Below are 23,812 nucleotides of genomic sequence, written 5' to 3'. Positions count from 1 at the left end.
GTTGCTGAAGACCTATTCTACCCCGGACAACAAGGTGTATGTTAGTGGCAGCATCACAGCCATGGCGGGAAGCATGTCTACCGTACTCAATGCGTATACTAGTATCAACAGCAGCACTAATACAACTTGCCGGCAATTAAGGCTCTCCATTGCAGGCATTGTAGAGAATTCTTCCGATCCAACGGCGCAATTAATGTAAGGCGAGGTGAAATGGGCTTTAACGCCGAGTTCAATAGAGCGAGAGGTGTGTGAGTGTGTGTTTGTGCGTGCGTGCGTGCGTGCGTGCGTGCGTGTGTTTGTGCGTGCGTACGTGCGTCCGGACTAATGTTGGTTTCATAGTGCTAACCCATGGCCACCGAGATACCATACTGCAGTTTAATATGGATACCCCACTCAGACACCGTATATTAATGCCTAGCACCAGTGTGGTAACCACAAATACCATCTTTTGTTATGACGCGGCAGAGATCGAACCACCGACATTCCCATTTCGCTCTCCAGCTGGTATACGCTCTACCCAGTTGACCACGGAGGCGGTCCTGAACTTAATGATAACGTAAAACGTATGAACTAGATATAAGAACCAATTTCACATATCATGCTTGAAAAGTTAAGGAATTGCTATTTACATGTGATGCCTGCATCCCGGCCCTCTCGACGATGTTCTTCTTGGACTTCATCAAAGCAATGGCGGACTTGCCATGGATACGCTGGGCCTGTACGCAGTGAGATATCAACATGTCTCATGCTTTCTTAATCAAGTCATAAAAATAATCAAAATTCAAATTTATTACAATATTAGAGCACCAAAACGGCTGTTAGCACGTACATGCAATTTACTGTTATTGAATGCATGTTTACTTGTTCTAACATCAAGTAACCATGTTACAGGAACCAAGTTAATGTGATTGAGTCAGAGTTGACCTACCTCTGGTATAGCACTGTATATAGCCTGGTTGCATAGTAGTGACACCCATACTTTATTACTGATGTTAGAGGCGATGTCGGTGACGGCGGCAACGATGCCATTTGACGTGTAGGCAAGAACCTAACAAAACACAAGAACGTATGCATATGAACAGTCACATTATTGGATGACTGTGGAATAGAAATATACTTTTTAGTGATGACGTGTAAATAGTAACAAGAGCGCGTTTAAAATGCACAGGGTGCCAATACGTTGTTCACAGAGTAACCCAGATCTTGAACACTTGTCTTAAGTGAATAACATGATCCCAGGTCTGAAACACTTGCATCATTCTGCACAAAGTTTATCCTACATCCTTACAAAAGGTACACAGTGGTTGCCATGTTCTTGTAGAAGATACATAATTGAGCGTTCTTAAAGTTCAATTACAAGTCTAAATATACTACCCTTTATATGAAGTATACTCAAATACTCTACTTGAAAGATGCGCTATTTGTACTGAATAATTTTTGTTTCATGATATGCATTTTAGTTGCCAAATCTGCCATCAATCCTAAACTAAGAAACCTCTTCCTGTGTGGTCCTTATTAATCATTTCATGTTTCTAACGTTTCCAGTAAACTGTTACATTTTCTTACAATATTACATGTTATCAGTTAATCTTACTCAAATTGTATTTATTTACTGTATTTTATGCAGTTCTAAATAGTCTCCCATAACTCAATGTTTTGTATATTACAAGTTCTAGATGAGACCCAGTTGATGTACTTGTCCTCTGTGAAGGAGTACCCATGTAGCCAACACCTTACCTCCACACAGGACCCCGTGGACGAAGCACAGGATCCGTCCATGCCGGTGTTGAGGTGTTCGTACAGTTTGCGTGTCGTGGCTGCATCTGTAGGCTCTTGCGTCAACTTGGTGGCGTGGTCCAGTATGTAAAGTCTGTGGACAAAGAAGAATCATCGTTAAAAGGTGACTTTCGTAACTGACACAAAAAGTCATTGCATTCAATTAAGTATACAACGCCATGTTGTTTAAAGTGGAGTAATGGTTTATTAACAGCTCGAGTCTTAAAATGACATATAATAATTCATCCAACGCGGGGCTTACTTCCCTTTAAAATCCTTTGTCCAAATCGTCCTGATGACATGCAGTTATATCCGTGTCATGTGATCTCCATGAGGCGTATGGAGAGGATTGTGTCCTCTATGTCGGTATAAAATACACAACAGCAAGGAAAGTACATGGTATACATGTTACTAGTTTGAAATGTGTTTGTGTGTAACAGCATAGGGCGAAGCGTGCCACCACAACACATAATGCAAGTGCATTTCATCTCACGGTTTCGTTTTCATATTGTAGCCCGACAATAGAACTCATGTTTCCACACCAGTGACACCCAACATCGGCATATTTAAACTACTTAAATTCGCTGGCAGAATAGTCCAGAATATTCCATAATTTCAGAAGGACGAGGAAACAATGGTGTAACATGCTTTTCACTGACAAATCGAGATTAAGCCTCGATGCCGTCGATGGTCGGGTCCTAATTGACAGTAGTGGCGGCTAACGCTACATAGACTGATGCGTCATGAAGTGCATAGGTTCGGTGGAGGAGCATCATGGTTGAGACTGACGAATGGTGGAATGTAACAGGAATCTGTTATCGAGAGGAAATTCGGCCACGTTGTATCATTCCATTTCAGATCCGTGAAGATCCGGGGTTGAATAAGTTTTCAGCAACCCATTCTTGCCGTAAAAGGCGACCAACGGGATCGGGTGGTCAGGCTCGCTGACTTGGTTGATGCATGTCATCATATCCCAATTGCGTGGATAGATTCTCATGATGTCAATCACTGTATTGTCTGGTCCAAACTCGATTATGTACAGACCGCCGTCATATAGCTGGAATATTGCTGAGCGCGGCGTTAAACAACAAAGAAATAAACAAACATTCAATTTCAGGACAACGTCCAACGTGATGGTTCAGCACGACAACGCACGTCCACTTACGAGTATTACTCGTATTACCCAGTGAGTACCAACTGCACAGATAATTGGCAATGCGCCGCCCTGACCAGCATCTCCATCACATCTTCATCTCATAGAACATTTCGGGCATAACTGGAACCGTGTCCTGACGACCCAAAAAACATTTGACCTCAGACAACCGGAACAGGTTCTCGTTGAGGGTGGATAGCCTGTCTTTGAAGGTTGTCAACAACGCCATTGAATCGTTGATCTGTCGCCAGTCATGCATAGCCATTGTCGATGGACACGCCACATGAGGAATGCCTGGTATTGTTATAATGTGGCCTTTCTTCAAAGGGATACCTATGCTCTGATGCATGTTTGCTGGAAACCCTGATGTGAGCTGGACTGGCGCTCACATTGGCATGTCTTTCTCACTTCCCTCTAAGGTCGGTATTATTGAATCATCACACATTTACACTGTGTACCTTTTACTTTCTTTTGCTTAGTATACTTGCACAGTCAGGGAGTTGATCTTCTCCATGAAAGTAACGTAAGTGTTTGACTGACGGGTAAACTGTTGTCTTATTATCGTTCACGCTGTCATAAATTATCAACCTGCTGACCCAGACAGGTCAACCCTTGTTTATTTTACAGCTTTGTTCTGCAGACCGAATTTGCTTTTAAGACATTAGCCTTTGACCATATAGCTCACCTGACTCTGTTTCTCTCCACGATGGCATATGAGATGAAGAACGGGTTGTAGGCGATGTCGTTAGCACGGAGGTTGAAAAGCCCTGATGAGGGTGTAACAAGATTATAATCACTGGAATCATCGTGTCATCGTCATATCATCACTTAATTTTTGATAGGTAAGATGATTAAATGCCTGGAGAAATGTCAAGTATATCCCGAAACCATAATGTCTGTGTATGTGTCTGTGTCTGTGTGTGTCTGTGTGTGTCTGTGTCCCTGTCTGTGTCCCTGTCTGTGTATTTACAGCAACTCATCAAACATACCTTCACGTTTATATTTATGGAGGACAAAACAATACTGGGAGGAAATACATAGAGCACACAGAGCAAATACAACGTAAGAAAACGTCTTACTATGTTCAAGATAAATGATTGAGAAGACTTTGATTAAATATCAATGCCGGGTGTGCAACGTCAGTGGTAGTTTTGACTGTAGATATTATAGTGGATACTGATGATTGTGACTGGCAGCAAACGAATGAAGCCTTCGTAAAATATCTAGTGGCCTCCCTGCACTGGAAGTCTGATTAAGTGGATTTAGGGATACCTCCCTTTGTTGGTTGGTGACGTAGGTCTCAGACGTTTACCACTTTGGTCGAACTCACGTCCACGCGTAGATGACAAACTTAGAAACATAATCAATGCGAACCAGGATTCGAACCCACGATCATTGGCCCCAGTGGGCGAATTGTGGCACGTTAGCCCACCTTATTGCGTTTGTGTTTGCAATCAGCTCGCAACAAACAACGAAGTCAGCTTGAACAACGATCCTCAATTAGTCAGCTCGACCGACATACATTAGGTACTAGGAACCTATTCTGACCTGGACTGCAGACTGGGTGAAGCAACATTGTCGCCACATTCAAGTAACATAACGGGATGCTCACATGCGGTCTCGTCCAGGCTGGTGACAATATAGGCAGCAGCTCCTTTGGCGTTCATTTTGCCTCTGACGTCGCCGATCTTAGAGTCCCAGGACTTCCCTGCCGAAGTTGACAAGATCAAGCATGTATCAGTGTGATTATCATAATTATATTTCATGTCGACTTATTATGTTTTCAAAGACAAGTGTTCTTTTTACATTTAATATGTACATACATGTTACTATACATGTAAAACTTGTGTCTAAACAAGGATTGCAGGAATGTATTCAGTCCCATTAATGTACACACCAGCATATTCCATAGGAAGTTCATTGATTGGTGTGTTGGGCTGCGCAGGTCGACCGGAAGTCCAGATCTGGTCAACGAGGTCATTGGCCACCTCGACCATGGTGATCCCAGACTTTGTGAATTTCTCCGAGTAGGACTTCCATGTGCCTGATGAGACAATGAATTCAGTTAACGCTGCTTTGAACAGTGTTTCAGGTTTCTAAGTGAGAGAGTGAGTTTGGTTTTAGGCTGCTTTTAGCATAATTCCAGCTACTTCACACACATTTACAAACATGTTGCAGTTGCCAGTTGTTAGTGTTCTAATCTACACAGCGACGGTGAGGTAGCCTAGTGGTTACAGTGTTGGCTCGTTACGACGGGGTCCCGGATTCGATTCCTCACATGGGTAAAATTTGTTGAGGCTGTATCTGGTATCGCCCGTTATTGCCGAAATATTGCTAAAAGTGGCGTAAAACCCTGTCACTGTAAGCAACACAAGAACATCCCCCCAATCCGTTTGCGTTGCTCGAAGAGGCAAATGGACTTGGGATGCATCCTAAATAAAGATATTGAACAAAGATTGCCCTCCCCAAAACTACGTTACCCTTGTATCCTCAGGAAGTATTTTTTTAAATAAAAGATATGCATCTTTTAAAATATCTTAACCGTTACAGTAAAACGAATATCGGTATTGTACATATCACTCCGTGAAGCTTTGTAAATTGTTTGTAAGGGGCCTCCCCCTTTAGTTTTGTACATACGGGCATTCATGAGGAAGGGGCTCGCACCGACCCTGGCCCCAGGGGTTGTCTTGAGCTGGTCCACCAGCCAGTCAGAGATGGATGGGACACCCGGCAGCCCTGAAACAAGACAAGACAGTTGTTACTACACGTGGTGCTTCAACGTGTCGCTCTCATGGGCAATATACATGCATGACCCTCCACGATGAAGTATTGCTGTGTTAATGTGTGAAAGAGTATTCTCCATGCGACATCCGGGGGCATTCGGCGTTGGTTTCTAGCACCCCCTGCTCATCGTATCAGCAGACACTACCCCATTTTACCCCGTCGACGTGAATCGTTGCTCACGCGATCCACCAATGGTACGCTTGCCATTACATCTCTTGTGTATATATGTGTATCATTACGTTGTTAAATACGCCCATCTTTTCGTGGAAATCCCCTATGGTCCATAACTGTAGTCCTCATCAGACAACACTTCTTGTCTTCTTGGACCATACGTCTCATACTGAATCATAACGCTCGACTGTATACCAATACACATGAACCAGTTCATCACAGAGTGTTACCCTTTTTTATTGCTTCACTGCACACGATCTTGTAATGAGGCTGACTACCCTGGCATTTTTCAGTAACATGTCATTACTCCCTATCAGTGAGCTTCATATTGTATCATTACGCTCTACTGTAGATTAGTCTTTGTATCAGTAATTTGTAATTACGTTAAAATGACCATATCCATCTAACCTTGTGGGCCTAATTACGATCTGCAGTAGTCCAGTTCACCCTTCTTGTATCAGAGCGCCCCTTACTATATATTTATGTCCCTCTGTACCCCATACCACCCGTCTTTGAATCGGTTTACTACACATCGAATCATACGTTCTATGGCCTACTACACCCGAATGTGTGCCAGTCGCCCTGCAGGTTACGCTCTAATATGGTCAACTACACCCAACCGTGTGCCATACTTTGTTTTCACGATGTACACACTGCCTTGTACTAGTGTACACAACAGGTATCATTAATCCCTGCTGTGGTCGACTACACCCGACCATGCGCCAGCTTGTCCCATACCTTGTTTGTACGATTTACACACTGCCTTGTACTCGTGTCCATTAACTCCTACTGTGGTCAACTACAGAAACATGTTATTGTGCCCCACCTTGCTTCATGAATGTCCAGTTGCAGTCCAGGTTCTCGTCCGCCTCCAGATGGTAGCGTCCGTCTGTCCATAGTGCCGCACTGTTGGTCAGGATCACAGCAGTACCTAACAATTACAGCAAACACACGACATCAGGACGTGTATCCAACCGTCATGAGATACAGATGCTTCAAGGCACACTCAATTGCTTCAGGGTTGTTCGACGATGGTTTAGACATTATACAGAAAGAGTTGATTGGTTGGTTTGTTGTTTAACGCCGCACTCAGCAATATTCCAGCTATATGATGGCGGTCTGTAAATAATCGAGTCTGGACCAGACAATCCAGTGATTAATATCATGAGCATCGATCCACGCAATTGGGATCGATGACATGCATCAACCAAGTCAGCGAGCCTGACCACCCGATCCCGTTAGTCGCCTTTTACGACAAGCAGAGTCACCTTTTACGGCAAGCATGGGTTGCTGAAGACCTATTCTATCCGGAATTTTCACGGGTCATACAGAAAGAGAGAGTGAGTGAATGTTGTTGAAACACTATAGACATTTCAGTCATATCACGACGGCCAATAAATAATCGAGTCTCGGGTAAAGAATTCCAGAGGTTGATACTGCGAGCATCTGTGCTTGCCGTCGATGACATGCAATCAACGAATCCACAGAGCCCAACCAAGATATAACGCACCACCGCCATATGGCTGGGATATTGCGGCGTTCAACAACAAACAAACAAATTATAACGCCACTGACCTGCTGACCCCTCAAAGCCGGAAATGTAGCCCCGCCTGAGGTCGTAGTAGGACGGGTACTCGCTCTGAAAAACGACATAAGTGTCATCGACTGTTGACATATCCTAACTACGTGGGTCATGAAGAAAAACAGTTTCGGAAACAGACCTAACTTTAAAATTTAAGGGCAGCTAGTTTCTACGGAAACAACAAATTGAAAGTAAATATTTCAAAAGTACCTCATCGCCAAAAAAGCACCGACACACATGTGCTCAGTCTCGGCGGAATTGATATCAATGCCCGAAACAGGGTGAAGTTTTAGTCCAGATTAACCTGTTATGACACATGAATAGAAGCGATGTGTAAGATTTAGCAGAGACCATAAAATAGTCTATATTGTACTGTTGTACTGTTTACACTGATAAAAGTAGCTGAGCTATTGTTAACTATGCCGTTGTGATACCAACACTAATACAATCAACCACAACCGCCTCCGTGGTCTAGTGGTAGAGCGTCCGCCCGGAGAGCAGAAGCTCCGGGGTTCGATCCCCGGCCGCGTCATACCAAAAGACGTTAAAAGATGGTACGTGGTTTTACCCTGTCTGGCGCTCGCCATAAGGGGCTAAAACAAGGACTGGTCGGCTCGGAGTCAGTATACTGTGTCTGAGTGGGGTATTCATGTTAAACTGCGGCATGGTATCTCAGTGGGCTAGCACTATAAATCGGCATCAGTCCGGACTAGTACAAGCAGCCACACAAACACACACACGTGCATGCACGTCGCTATATATGTGCAATAATCTTGGACGCGACGTTAAACCCAATTTCACCTCACCTCACCAATCAACCACATGGCATGACCAAGTAGTGCGTGAATCGGTCCGGGCAGCAAAGTCTTATCATTATCTTTTGTCTGGTCGCATACTCTACTTACCTGATGGGCGTCGACGCTAGGAACGATGTAAGCGTGTATGGCACCCCCGGTAACTCCTGGAAAGAGGTCTCTGATGGCCTGCAATCGGGAGGTCGTGTCTACCCTTGTTTCTGGCACCGCCTGTCCAATATTCACATAGTGTGGTGATTCACATTAAATATAGTTTAAATCGACACTTTAAGCATCGCCGCCGAAAGTCCATGTTTTTATCAGCGTGCTATAACTGCAGTTTTTATCATACACTGAAATGCGTTTTTTGGGTGACTGGAGAATCCTAGGCTCCTTGTTTCCACATATGCATTTCAGAGAGGAATTTGTGAGGAGGGAAAAGTGTTCTCAATGGTTTAAAATACAATCCTTGAAAGGTAAACACAATTTTTTTAGTTTAAACATATTTTATTCTCATGAAAAGGATTGGGCACAAGTTATCACGCCCTTTCCCACAAAAACAGACACGAAACTGTGTAAATGTTTCTTGAAAATTATTTATTTTAATCACAGTTACTAAATATATCATGTTTCCAGTCTTAAAAAAATACCCACGAGCACTGATACACACGTTTATGTGACGTAACGACAGATAAGACTCGATTGATGTTAATATAAAGATAGGATTGTGATGTTTGATCTATTATACATAAAACAGACATTAACATTATTCACAACATAATTACCGCTCCTGTCTGGCAGCTGGGTCGTTCTGCCGGGGCCTGACGCTTGTGTATCACGTGCAGCTCCCCCTGTTCGACCGGGTCACATGACACCAGGATCCCTGGCAATACAACAATGGTATAGTGAGTGAGTGAGGTAGGTTTAGCGCTGCTTTGAACAGGATTTCAGTCAAATCACGGGGTGTCAGCTTGTGGGAGGAAATCCCGATTTGATGCAGGACTTCGACGCTCAGCACTTTGGTGTGTGTGTGTGTGTGTGTGTGTGTGTGTGTGTGTGTGTGTGTGTGTGTGTGTGTGTGTGTGTGTGTGTGTGTTCTTTAACATAATCTATGCTAGTCATGATGCCAATGGTGATATCTGAGTCATTAGGCTTCTAACTGTCCAAAAATCAAATATTCAAAAAAACACTTTAGTTGATAATGGCCATTACATATTTTTTCGAAAGCCTTTTCATAACACCTGTTGTGATTACGTCCAGGGACCCGTTCCTCAAAGCGATCTTAGCGATACGATTGCCTTAAGTCTTTGCTAAAGTATGGTTGATTGGTTTGTTGTTGATTGGTTTGTTCAGCAATATTCCAGCTATATGACGGTGGTCTGTAAATAATCTGGACCAGACAATCCAGTGTTTAATATCATGAGCATCGATCCACGCAATTGGGATCGAAACGAGCTTCACACATTGTACCCATGTCGAAAATCGAACCAGGGCCTTCGGATTGACGAGCGGACGCTTTAACCACTAGTCTATCCCACCGCCCCCAAACAACAATAAAAACATATTAAGCAGAAATGTTTACTTCATCGCTCTGTTGTTTTTGCTGACATCAACTTCAGAATGTCAGGATGGGGCAAGAAAGAATATTGAGAGTTATCCAGCGTTTATTCTTCAAGATAACATTGGCGAAAATATGCTCTGACCTTATGCCCCTTACATTAGTGCTATAAAGTTATCAAATCTAAAAGATTGATCAAAGGAATGATTTCAGGTAACACGCGGTGTCCCCTCAACCATTGGAAACTTTGCTCGCAATCAGCCCGTTCACCCAGCAGTGAATGGGTACCCGGTATGATGAGATGGTCACGGGACATTCTATAGCCTCATACGGCAGCTTGGTTTGTATACTCCCCGGGAGGCTAAAAATTATATTTGAGAGCACACTGATCCAAACAAAGACAAAAATAATGTAGCGCCATCAACGGAATCTGACTCATTATAAATGGACTTATCATTATCATCAACATTGGTAGCAGTAGTAGTAGTAGTAGTAGTAGTAGTAGTAGTAGTAGTAGTAGTAGTAGTATGGTTTTACGCCGCTTTTAGCAATATTCCAGCAATATCATGGCGGAGGACACAAGAAATGGCTTCACACATTGTACTCATGTCGGGAATCGAACCCGGGTAGTAGTAGTTGTAGTAGTAGTAGTAGTAGTAGTAGTAGTAGTAGTAGTAGTAGTAGTAGTAGTGAGTGAGTGAGTGAGTTGGGTTTAACGCCGCTTTTAACAGTTTTCCAGTTATATCGCGGCGTGTCAGCTTAATGTGGGAGGAAAGCCCGAAGTGATGCAGGTCTCAGACGTTTACCACTTCGGTGAAACCCACGAGCACGGGTATGGTGCTGACAAACCTAGAAACATAATTGGGGAGAACCGGGATTCGAACCCACAATCATAGGTTTCTGGCGTGCCCAAGGGACGCAACTCTGCACAGCGAATCGCGGCGCCTTAGACGACTGGGACACCCAGTAGTAGTAGTAGTAGTAGTAGTAGTAGTAGTAGTAGTAGTAGTAGTAGTTTTATTATTATCCTGTAACATCCGTCCCTCGCTGTCGCTATGTACCAACATAGCACATGCTTAGCCCCCTGTGTGTGTCGTATGATGACACGCGATACTGACATTGGCGATGAACAAACATAACCCAACGCCAACAAACATGTTTAATTCAGCACCCGGCTCATAAAAGGGCCATCAAAGGTTCGGTGTATAGCTCAAGGGGCCATTGTATATCTAAGTAAATATTTGGATGGTTGATCGTCGGATAAGATGAAACCTTCTCCCTCGAAATAGCGTGGCCCTTCAAGATCCTTAGTTTGAAAGAACTTGGACATCTTGAAGCTAGTGGACAATTCCTAACAGTGTCACCCCTGTATATAAAACCCTGAGTGTATGCATGTGGTTTTAAGTGAGCAACAATTTGACTGCGCCACACAAACCAGTGGTTGAGAGCATGAGTAAACGATACACGCTTTTGATGTTTAATTACACGTCAAGAAGATCCCACATTGTAATGAGCCGATGTCTTTTGAAGTCAGCTCGTATGACATACAGTCAAGTCCCGTTAATCCGACATGGTTGGTTGCACATGATTATGTCGGATTAACGAGTATGTCGGATAAACAAAATTAGGTAGTACCAACGTTCGTGATCGAAAATTGGACAACTACACGATAGATAATGATTCAAACATGTAATAAAAAAGGAAAAAGGAAATATTCATATTGTTGTGTTTACATTGTTAGCGAAATATGTTTTCTAATAATGTAGCCTCTAAAGTTTAACACAAAACTATTGTTACGGACTATATGACTGACTCAAAATCCTTTTTAAAGCATAGTCTGGAATGAAACTAGTGCCGCAATGCTTAAGAAAGCTGCTTTCTCAGTGGCTATGTCGACATCGGACGCTAGGATGCAGTTCTGCCCCACGAAATCCCTCATAAAAGTATATAGAGTATCCTCACATCATTGATGAAACATAAATGTACTTCGAGATAGCTTGCATAATTGGGTAACAAAGTTTTGCTACGGCGTGTTTTTGATAATGTTTATCTTTATTCACGTAAGAATCTCGAAAAGATCATAAAAAATCTGTCATACATTGAGAGGAAAATTATGTCTATTCAGTGACAACGTCAACGGATGCTCATAATTCTGTCACGGGACAACCTATACACATCTTGCTATTGAGTGAACAAGACGCAGTTGTTCACGAAACGTTGATCTGATCCCGCCATACCGGGAATGGAAGTCAATAACACAAGTCACGCGACGCTGGGGAAAGTTTGGACTTTTGTTGAGTGCTTTAGTTCGGGGAATCATTCTCAGTTCTCAATTCTACACTCTTCTATACACTTCAATACATGTCAGTTGCATACTGATTGATGAGACTGGCATCATTGATAAGGGTCACCACTAGCAACAGCAAGCACAGCGTTACCTTGAAACGAATTTAATGTGCATGCATAAATCTGGCTTGACTGATGTGTACACGAATATGAACGGGACGCCGTTATGTTATATAAATATGTGCACAGCATAAGCAAACGATGTTAATGTCAGCGCAAGTGGTTTGTTTTTCACCATCTCTACATACGAGAGTGTCAATGTTGTTATAGGTCTCAGGTTGGGGCAGTAAGAAACGTCCATGAAATGGATACCATTTTCAACACACATAAACCACCGAATATGTAAACTCAAAGTGAGCCCGAGACCCACACTGCTATCTATATGTCGAGTTTATTACTCATGTGAAATAGGCTACTGAAAGGGAAAATTCAGCCCATTTATAGATATTGGCGACAAGAGTATTTAAACAAAACACTGGTGTCAGACAACACACCTTTGAAAGAACGAAGATGGTGGCGCGTTCTATTTCTAAGGGTACACACGCCCACTACCACCGTGGCACCTTCCTCAACGCCCTTTCCCATACACACAAGTGGTGTTATAGATTTTTCAAGAAATGACCTTGACTCCATAAATCATTCTCTAAGTCAGATATCATTAGATGTTCATAGTACTCTTGGTTCGGTTTAACAGTGATGAGATGTATTTGGTGCACGTTAGCTGAATTGAGTGTCCAAATGTTTATCATGCAAAACTGAAAAACCACAAGAATTTAACAGATACATTTATCAAACTGGGTGAGCTGGGTTTAACGTTGACAGTATTGCACGTATTCCATGTCGTGCCAGTTTAATGTTTGAGAAGCAGGTCTTAGGCATTTACATCTTTCGGGTCAACTGACTGTATCTATTGTTATATATTTCACTATTCTTTTGTCGATCAGTGTTGAATATGCATGGCGTGGCGTAACGTTCACCTCCATGTCTGTCTTGCCACCGGATCGGTGAAGAGGGACACGTGAGTCATCAGTGAACAGGTCCCTTCTCCACTGACGTGCTGTCCACCGCAAGCGTTGTCTGCACCACTGGTGTAGTTGATGTTCTGCCGTCAGGGTGGGCCTTCTGGCTGATGTGAAGACGTCGTCGGACTGTCCTCGCAATACGCCTCTGTTGCCACGAATGGTACGGACTGTGAGAGTTGCTGTCTGGAACCTGTGTCGACGATGCGTGGTTCGAATCCATATTGCTTGGCGAGGGTCTGTCACGTTTTGGCGGCCTCTAAAGGGACGGTCTCTGGCGTTGTTGTTCTGTTTATAACGTCACCGCAAGTGCCATATGGTGTTCCTATGGACGTTGAATTGACGCGATACGTCACGGTGCGAGGTATCGGATTCAAGCACTCCTATTGCTCGCCATCTGACATTTCCACTTATGGATGGCATTGTGAAAGCTCATCAAAACGATCAAAAGTAGTCTGTAGCTATCTTGCCTTTCATAGAGAACATTTAAAGCAATTTCTACCGAATATCAGTATTTTCATGTGAAAAAAAACATCAGAACCAGCGATATTAGGTTGGTTGCGTTTCTTCGAACTTTACATGAACATTTAACCTGGTTCAAAGAAAATAAATCATATAACATGAAAAGTATGAACGTAAATTCCTCACTGAACATATTATCTTGGAAGTAGTTTTACTAGCCAATTTCTGTTAATCCAAGAATAACCTGTCATCAACAACCTCCCGCCATGATAGACAAACTATATCCGGCGGGATCTGGCGTTACGCGGTTCACACTGAATTTATACAATATCACCACCAATATTGCCACCCGAGGTATCATGTAACGTGAGTGAAATTGGGTTTAACGAAGCTTTCAAGATTATTGCACTTATATAGCGACATGCAGGCACGTGTGTGTGTGTGTGTGTGTGTGTGTGTGTGTGTGTGTGTGTGTGTGTGTGTGTGTGTGTGTCTGTGTGTGTGTCTGTGTGTGCGCACTAGTCCGCAATAGTGCCTGTTTCTATAGTGCTAGCTCACTGAGATACCATGCCGCTGTTTAATACGGATACCCAATCCAGCCACAGTATACTGACTCCGAGCCGAACAGCTCTTGTTTTAGCCCCTTAATGCAGAGCATTACAACAAGTAGTATCTTTTAACATCTTTAGATATGACGCGACCGGGATCGAACCACCGACCCTCCGCGCTCCGGGCAGACGCGCTATCCACTAGACCACGGAGGCGGTGGAGGTATGGTGAAGGGGCGGAGTATACCTCGCGGACCCGAGTGTGAGTAGCATGTGTCATTCGCAAGTTGTTAAAATGGATAAACTCCAATGATAGCATACTTGGTTTCTCTTTCAGCTACAGTTTGTAGTTATATCAAAGGCCAAACATATATAGGGCCACAGTCAGAATACAATATTGTTTACATTAGAACTCATTAAGCATTTACTGTATGTGAACGGAGCTTTGTACACAGCAGCATGGGGTGGGACCTGAAAATAATATTTGCAATAACTTTTTATTTGCAATAACTTTCAATTAAGGTCAAGGTCAACATCAAGGATATGTCCGTAAAAACCAGTGGTATGCCTGACCAGACACTCGAATACCAACACAAACAAGACCTGTCAATTTTTCCAAGGAAGCCATTGACTTTTCTAAGAAACAGCATAGTTCTATCGTTTACTATCTTTAACCGAGACATGGAGACAAACATTAGGGACTTACACCACATTTATTTCAAGCCAATTTCATTAAAATCAGATAACGCAAAAGCTAAACAAAGATCTGAGGACATCCCATTAAGGGTTAAGTCAGAACGATTTTAGGAGTAAGATCTGATTTTCATGAGATTGATTTCAAGACGTCATTGGAATAATGTTTCGGAAAAAAAATTATTTTAACTCCAAACCCCGATACATTCTCCGAAATAGTTTTAACAACACATTGTAGTTCAGAAATACATTATTTTTGTTTTATGAAAAAAAAACATATTATGAATGAGAAACGTACATCAACCAAGAAAATATGTGACCTTTAGGTTTATTGGTGAGGACACGAGGAAACAAGGCTGTCTTGCATTGTTTCAGTGCTACGATCATACAGTCATGCATTTTAACACAGAGCAACACTGACAGCACAGCTGTAGGTATGAACAGTCAGGAATTCTGCAATAATCGTGTTTGCCTGTCAGTAAAACCGTTACCTGGCAGCGCGGAGAGGAGACTGACTAATGTCCCGGAGTGGGTGCATTCTACAGAATCTAGTAATCTACCGTCTGTTCGAAGATATTGGTGTCGGGTTCTACGAATGTAGGTTATAGACGTAGCGTATCTCCATGCCGGTGACGGTAGCTGGTACAACTCCAGATTGCTTCGTACATTCATATCACAAACACAATATTATCACAGGGATGCGTAATGAGATAATTCATACAACATGCAGTTATGAGCGACAGGTATTTTTCGCCTCCAATATTGTCGACATGCATAGTTGTTGTTTGGAGATGGTATTTACCACTCAAGTTTTGTTCATGGGGTCGGACGTTATCTTTCTTACCTTAGTGCCACCATCTCTAGGATAGGATCTGGTTGGTTGGTTGTTAAACGCCACACTCAGCAATATTCCAGCTATATGATGGCGGTCTGTAAATAATCGAGTCTGGACCAGACAATCTAGAGAATAATATCATGAGCATCGATCCTCGCAATTGGGATACGATGACATGCATCAACCAAGTCAGCGAGCCTGGCCACCCGATCCCGTTAGTCGCCTCTTTCGACAAGCATAGTTGCCTTTTACTGCAAGCATGGGTTGCTGAAGACCTATATTAGCCCGGATCTTCACGGGTTGATAGGATCTGGGCGTGGGTAAGGGCGAGTGTGTTTCTGAGTGTGTTTCTGAGTGTGAGCGTGGGCGTGGGCGTGGGCGTGGGCGTGGGCTTGGGCGTTGGTATGGGTGTGTGGATATTGACATTGGTGTGTAGGGGCGAGTTGAGGGGTTAGAATTTATCGAAAATATAAATTGCCCCGATATTTCTTGAAAAAAATAACTATGCGTCAGACTGTTTAAGAACGGAAAGAAATTGCCTGCCACTAAAATTACAATTCTAATGTGTGCTTTGGGGTTTTTTTTAAATTCAAGCTCAAATCTTTAAATAACAAGAATATTTGATTTTGTAGCTTAAGCTAAAAAAACGTTATCTTGATACTAAATTCCAGTTCCGTAATAACCATGGTTCTGTCCCTTAATCACAACGGGAGTAACTGTAGGAATCACAGAACTCAAATAATAAGGCAAGGGTATGCCACGAAATGTCCCCCGCAAACTGTTTAGCAATAGCACGGATAATTATATCGTTGCTAAATATATGCATTAATACTTTGCTTTTCAGCCAATATACGTATAAAGAGTTTAAATTTAGTATACACCTGTTTGTGAACGGTTTTCACCCATAGGGCACTTCCATGTATTTTAAAGATAATCTTGATAGTCACAGGAACGAAAAGAGATGAGATGAAACAGCAACCTTGCGATAATGGTATGGTTTTCATTCTATAAATAAACTGGGCTCCGTCTAATAAAACAAGTGCTTAGAAGTACGGAGGGGAGCGGCGCCTGTTCTCTGATAACATACGTGTTTTCAGGTACAACGTGTCTACTATGTATATCCCAATTCGTGTAATTGAAGGAGCATGATTTACAGTACACCATCTTGCTATACAATGAACAGGACTGGTTCCATTAATTACGTTGACTGATCGGTGTCAACGAAGACTCGGGGGTAGGGTGACTTCCTTGTTAAGTTCCCGTTAAACCGAGTTATTCGATGGGCTTTCGAAAAAGCTGACGGATGACAAAGAAGACATAATTCATGGATAACAACCTTTTTATTTTATTGTAATGGCGACGTTTCTGTATATATGTTAACCTCTCTCGTGTATGCAATTTTTGTTACTTTTAATCCCCCACCTACCATATATATTCTGTACCATGTATATTCTGTACCATGTTCATTATTCAGCCTTGCTTGACAACGGTATAATCATCTACACTGAAATGTCATTATTACAGTACAATAAGGAAGTTGTTATACATACATTGTGTCCACTTTGACCCCCAGTCTCGGGATTGCCTAAAAGTCGGACCAGCCCGGGCCAAAGTTTTATTGGCTAATTACTCCATAATCGACGACCATACCTACATATCATTGATGCAACACATCAAACCAGAAAGTGGAGCTGTGTGTTAGCGTCGCTGATCTAGGTAACATGTAAAAGGGCAATCGTTAAACGAAATAGGATTTGAAACGTTTCAAATACTTCTAGCTATCGTGATACAAATTTCAATCTGTCGGCATAGCGTTTACATTTATAGGACAGTACTATATCTAAGTAAATACCACTTAATAATGTCACTGTTCATCGTATTTAAAGCAGACACGTTGGTTAAAGTAGACCTCTTCTCCCCATACTCTCAACAGTCTCTCAAGTGTTCGGTCCGACTTGGCCCGGGCTGTCAAAATCAACTTTAAACACACAGATGTATCATCAAATGTGTTTACATCTATAGAGTAGTATTATATCTACCTATATACCACTTTATAATGTCACAGTACATCGCATTGAAAGAAAACTGATCCGTTAAAGTCAAACACTTTTACTGTATTTTCTTAAGAAAATCTTTGTCAGAAGTGTTCGTTTCGACTTGACCTGGGCTGTCAAAATCAACTTTAAACACACAGATGTAACATCAAATGTGTTTACATCTGTAGATTGGTATTAAATCTACCTATATACCACTTTCTAATGTCTCAGGTCGCGGTATTTAAAGGAAACAAGGTGCTCAAAGTGAAGCCCTTTTCCCTCTCCATTCTCAACATAGTCTCTATCAAAAGTGTATGACTTGTGTTGAGTCCGACTTGATCAGAGCTGTCAAAATCAACTTTAAACACATATATGTATCATCAAATGTGTTTACATCTATAGATTAGTATTATATCTGCCTTTATACTACTTTATAATGTCACAGATAGCGGTATTTAAAGAGAGTAAGGAGCTCAAAGTGAAGCTCCTGTGTGTAATCGGTATGATAATTTATCAATGTCTCACTTCTGTACATACATAAAACAGCTTTGTACAAATAAACATTGATAGAATGTACAGAACCTTTCAATAGAATTATGAGAGATTATTAACAGAATATCCCACTGCTAAGTATATGATAAATTGTTGAATTAACATTAGATAAGGTTGAGAATTAACTGTGTGGTTTTTCAATACATCTTTGACTGGTGAGTCTTCTGCTCGATGATAACCAGCCTACTCATATTTTTACCCTGTTACCCAACACAAGCCAAACACTTCACAATGGATAGAGACAATGTTGAGAATGTAGAGTGAAAAGGGCCTCACTTTGAGCACTGTGTTTTCTTTAACTACCGCAATATGAGACAATAAAGTGGTATATAATTAGATATAATACTAGTCTTTAGATATAAAGAATGTTAGTTCTTAACACGTGTCGTGTCAGCCCTATGACATTCGCGAATATCCACTTCCAGAAAACATCCTGTGTTGGTTAAACATGAAGTAGTAAAGGTTAAATAGGGATGCCCAACACGTTAATGAATGAAAGAAGAGTAGTCCAAACACTGTCGTTTCCTACCCCGGACATCACACCCCTACATGATAAGATCGGTGAGAAACTTTCTCATCAAAGAAAACACACAGTCAAGACACTGACTTTCTACGAGGACTCACGGTATGTAGTCATAATTATCAGTTTATTACATTGCTGAAGATGCATTTTGTTTCAATTAAATGAGCAAAACTATACGTTTGTGGTCATTTGCAATCTGCCTAGATATGCACGTTTCGTTTTATTATTCTGCAATCCATTTTTAGTATTACCCGCTGGCCTGGCTTGGCCCGACTTTAGGGCAATCCCCCCAATCTCATCCACTGATCCCAATCTGACCTTCACGGTGACCTCTGGTCAAGAGCTTTGGTGGGGTCGTGCATGTGAATACACTGACCCTTTGGGGATTTACTACCTGTACGACCAACAATGAATGTATTCATACATAGAGCCACCATCATGCTCGCGTGGACTTATGTCTGTGTGCTGCATACGGAAAATAGAGGTCGTGTTGACATCAAGAATGCGCAATGGAGAGAAAATGATAATTTCCTAATTACATATTTCTAATTTATAAGTATGGCGTGATGCCTAGGTACAAGATGAAACGGAAATGCATGCCTCCGACAACATGATCAACCTAGAGCGAGGTTCCACTGCTCAAACAGTTTCTTGTTTTACAAACATCCATTGTGGTTTGCATCACCGTCGCAATGTTAGTCATCAAGGCATCTGTTATTACGTCCATTCCTGTCGTCAGTTTCTCGTTTCCAAGTCGGGTCCTCGATTTGACCCCCAAAGGTGAAACAATGCTCTCGTCTTTACATAAGTGACGAATTCTATAAAGTGTGAATAAATATATCATTAAGAAAACAGTACACCTTTCAATTAGGATTAATAACAGCAGATCTTGTCATAATTTTTAAATTGTATGAACGATGACGGATTCAAACCCAAAATGACATTCATTACTCCGTAGCCGTGAGGCACGTTTCCCCATCATTCCTCTGTGTTAAGTGAATGAATAAACAACACTGTCTGACACAATAAGGGTTATGAACCAAAGGAGGAAGATATACTACCAGTGTGAGGAGATTACGTTAATGGCAATGAGAAAGTGTCACGAGGGATGACGACAGGAGCCCCTGGGTACAAAGACTGTCACAGGTAATTGATGACCGTTAAGTGATGAATGTGTACATTAGCTGAGGCTTGGGTTAAATCACGCCCTATTGTGATTGAATAAACAATAGCTATAACACCGGCCGCATCATAATCCTATCTTCCTGTATTGTATAAACGTTCCTTCATGGCGCTTCTAAGGGCATGTATATACCTTTAGGGACCTGGGATTGTCCGTGGACTCTATCATCAGTCAATACATTTACACATATTTCAGTCAATAGCTAAGATCAATCAATACATTCATACATATTCCAGTCAGTATCTATCATCAGTCAATACATTCATACATATTTCAGTCAGTATCTATAATCAGTCAAAATATATTTTATGCCCCTAAACACTAATGTTCTGTGTGTCGAAAACACTTTACATACATACACTTTCACACCCTGCAGGCATGTCACCGAGGCGCTAGATCGGGTTTACGCATTTGTGGCAAAACATCTAGGAAGGTTTAGGTCGAGATATGACATGAATAAATGTTATAATTTCAACTTCTTTTTTATTTCCTCCAAATGTTAGGTGAACGGTTTAGGTAGGAAACAGTGGGGTCGGCAGGATCAGGGAAAGAGAAAACACATGTCTAGGCTGGATTAGCCACAGTATATGAGCTGAATTTTTAAAACATTTTACTTATTTGAATATAATAAACACTGCTTTTCAATTTCTATATTTTTCACACTTCAATTCTTTGGGACCCGTGAAGATTCCGGGGTAGAATAGGTCTTCAGCAACCCATGCTTGCCTTAAAAGGCGACTATGTTTGTCGTAAAAGGCGACTAACGGGATCGGGTGGTCAGACTCGCTGACTTGGTTGATGCATGACATCGATCCCAATTGCGTGGATCGATGCTCATGATTTCAATCACTGGATTGTCTGGTTCAGACTCGATTATTTACAGACCACCGTCATATAGCTGGAATATTGCTGAGTGCGGCGTTAAACAACAAACCAACCAACCAATCAATTCTTTGGAGTCGGCAGATTCGAAAAACGTATTTCCCAACAGAAAAAATGGGTATATCGGCGAAGAAGGTCCGAGAACGCCCAACAAAAGCCTCTCTTCAGCCCCCCTCTCCTTGTGTCTACTGACAGGGTCGAGTACAAGGTTGACATATCCATCTTAGGTTACACTGACACCCTAGTTACTCATCTACATCCCGGACACAGGCGACGTATCTGTTTACACGGGTTTACGTTGGGACAGAACAGAGCATGTTGAACATTCATTTTGTCATTCAGAAAGACAATTTACATACACATAAAGTGGGAATGTTAAGCATGTAAGTAACGGTAAACAGATTCACACACACGCTTTTAGCAATATACCAGCAATATCACGGCGGGGAACACCAGAAATGGGTTTCAAACATTGTACATGTGGGGAATCGAACCCGGGTCTTCGGCGTATCGAGCGAACACTTGAACTACTGTGCTAACCCCCCACTCCAACCCACCCCAACCCACCCCCACCGCGACAGACAATGATAATGTTTAGCGTATTTAGACTTAGATAAAATGAAATGATAATTTTAAGCATACATTCATTTACGCAGATATCAGTACTTCTATACATTGACTGAGATATTTATATAACCCGATTTAGCACTATTTCTAACAGGGGACGCAAAGAGTGGAAGAAAAAGAGTTTTGTGAAAACACAGTTAAGGGCCTTTGCCATCGTTAAGTGTCAGTCACGTGTCTGTTCATGTACGTCACCATCGGGTATGCATTGTCTCACAATGACGAATTGTGTCACACATTCGTCACACAGTTGTCACGTCCCAGCATAATGGCTAAGCAGTATTGTATGCTGTCATTGTCCGTAGTGGCGTCAAAAGCAAAGCTTGTCGTGATAATGTATGTATGTTGCTCTCATTTGTGTTCTACATGGAAAAAACATAGGGCAGATAGGACGAGGAGTGTCTTCGTTGTTGACTACGCACCTTCACGCGGATCTGAAGGTTGCGTGTCTGGAAAACACGTTCACGTAACTGATGCTGCTGACATTTCTTCTGAAGTATAACACAGACATGTACATACATTTAGCACATTGTCTTGAGTGTTTGTTGTTTAAGGCCGCACTCAGCAGTTCAGCTATATGAGTGAGTGAGTGAGTTTGGTTTTACGCCGCTTTTAGCAATTTTCAGCAATAACACGGCGGGGGACACCAGAAATAGGCTTCACACATTGTACCCCATGTCGGGATTCGAACCCGGGTCTTCGGCTCGACGAGCGAACCCTTGAACCACCTGGCTACCCGACCGCCCCTCAGCTATATGACGGCGGCCTGCAAACAATCGAGACTGGACCAGACAATCCAGTGATTGATATTGTGAGCAGCGATCCATGCCGTCGGAGTACGAAGTCACGGAGCCTGACCGACCGATCCATTTAGTCACGTCGTACGGCCAGCACAGGCAGCTCGGGGCCTATTGTAACCAGGATTCCTCACGCGGGTAGAGTCTATTGACAATCTGCAATGACGTCTCATTGCGATTGATAATGAGTTAAATGAATTATAATACCCCATGTTTGGTAAATGTGCTGGAATCGATGATACATAATTAAGTTTTTTTCATTCCGATCTTGTAAAATTACTTTACAAATATTCCTCCCTAAGCGAAGATAAAGAATTGTGGATGAGAGATTATTCAGAAACTGGTGCTCCCATTGAAACCATAGGGTCCAAGCTGAACTGTCCAATATATGAGGTTTCTGATATAAAGGGGGGCGGAATATTGAAATTAGGGGCTTAACATTTCCCTTTTCGTTGTCTTATATGCTAATCTTTATATGACCGAGTGAGCTGAAATGCTGTTTACACCATTGTTTACGATAGCACAGCCATATTAGGGCGTGGGACACCAGAATTGGGTTTCACATATTGTACCAATGTGAGGAATCGAACTCGGGTCTTCGGCGTGACGAGTGAACGCGTTAACCACTGGGCTACCCGACAGCCCGATCTATGCATGTGGAAGATGGTCTTGCCAAGTTGATAAAGTTTTGGATCGTCATTGGTACAGTGTGTCAAGGCGTGTATAGTGTCTCTGGACACGTTAATGTCAAGCGGTGCCAAACCGAATTCACTCAAACACTCAGTTACCGAAGGGTTGAGAAACGACCTTGAACCTGTTGTATAACACCCAGGCTGTCATATTCCCTGTGTTGTGATTGGCCACGCTGTAAGACAAACACAGTACATTCCTGGTCCTTCCTGGTGTTTGGTTGTTCTGACACGTGTTTAGTAAAACTGTTGCATATCCACTTGTTTTTAATTCATTTGGGGAATTTCATTGTCTTTTATATTTGTATGACATGAATATTATCTATATCATGTGGTAGGTTAACCTTCACCAACACCGCCGATGCATATAGTGTAGTGATACATGTGCAATATTGGAATACTGTCGCCTGTTTATACAATGTCATGCAGGTGCCTTGGCGTACAGACCGTTTCAAAACAATCTGTTTGTGTGGGGGTATGCCACACCGTCCATAGCCAAAGCAGCCAAAGGTATTGAATATCCACTATGGTATAACAAACAACAAATCACATACACGCTCATACGTGAAAGAGATAATCACCAGTAAACGTTTCATTAAAACATCAAATTCAAAAACAGCTGTTGAACTTGTTAAACGCCATATCATTAACACAACAATATAAATTTCAACGATATAATAGCACATAAGTTAACACAACAGTCATTCCCTTTCCAGGCAAAGTGCTTCCTTGCATTTTTTTCTAGAATACAGTAAAATGTTGAACACTGCCACAGGATAATAATTATTTGCAGCAGAGGCCAATT

At 42.1% G+C, this 23,812-nt stretch overlaps 1 protein-coding gene across 1 annotated transcript in view; it reads right to left on the bottom strand.

Moving 5' to 3' along the window:
* LOC139474609 (xaa-Pro aminopeptidase 1-like) overlaps positions 1-23,812 on the bottom strand; it is a 32,268-nt gene that overhangs the window by 8,202 nt on the left and 254 nt on the right. The window contains exons 2-12 of the mRNA XM_071257687.1: positions 9,046-9,143; positions 8,372-8,491; positions 7,460-7,523; positions 6,711-6,815; positions 5,567-5,665; positions 4,827-4,973; positions 4,542-4,637; positions 3,615-3,696; positions 1,738-1,870; positions 929-1,048; positions 630-716 (exon numbers count right to left, since the gene is read on the bottom strand). Coding sequence (XP_071113788.1) covers positions 630-716; positions 929-1,048; positions 1,738-1,870; positions 3,615-3,696; positions 4,542-4,637; positions 4,827-4,973; positions 5,567-5,665; positions 6,711-6,815; positions 7,460-7,523; positions 8,372-8,491; positions 9,046-9,143 — 1,151 coding nt within the window. The remainder of the gene's footprint in view (positions 1-629; positions 717-928; positions 1,049-1,737; positions 1,871-3,614; positions 3,697-4,541; positions 4,638-4,826; positions 4,974-5,566; positions 5,666-6,710; positions 6,816-7,459; positions 7,524-8,371; positions 8,492-9,045; positions 9,144-23,812) is intronic.

This window comes from Haliotis cracherodii, unplaced genomic scaffold (genome assembly GCF_022045235.1).
Source record: "Haliotis cracherodii isolate W230 unplaced genomic scaffold, xgHalCrac1.p SCAF_3, whole genome shotgun sequence".
Lineage (NCBI taxonomy): Eukaryota > Metazoa > Mollusca > Gastropoda > Lepetellida > Haliotidae > Haliotis > Haliotis cracherodii.
This window is presented reverse-complemented; position numbering and strand designations above follow the sequence as displayed.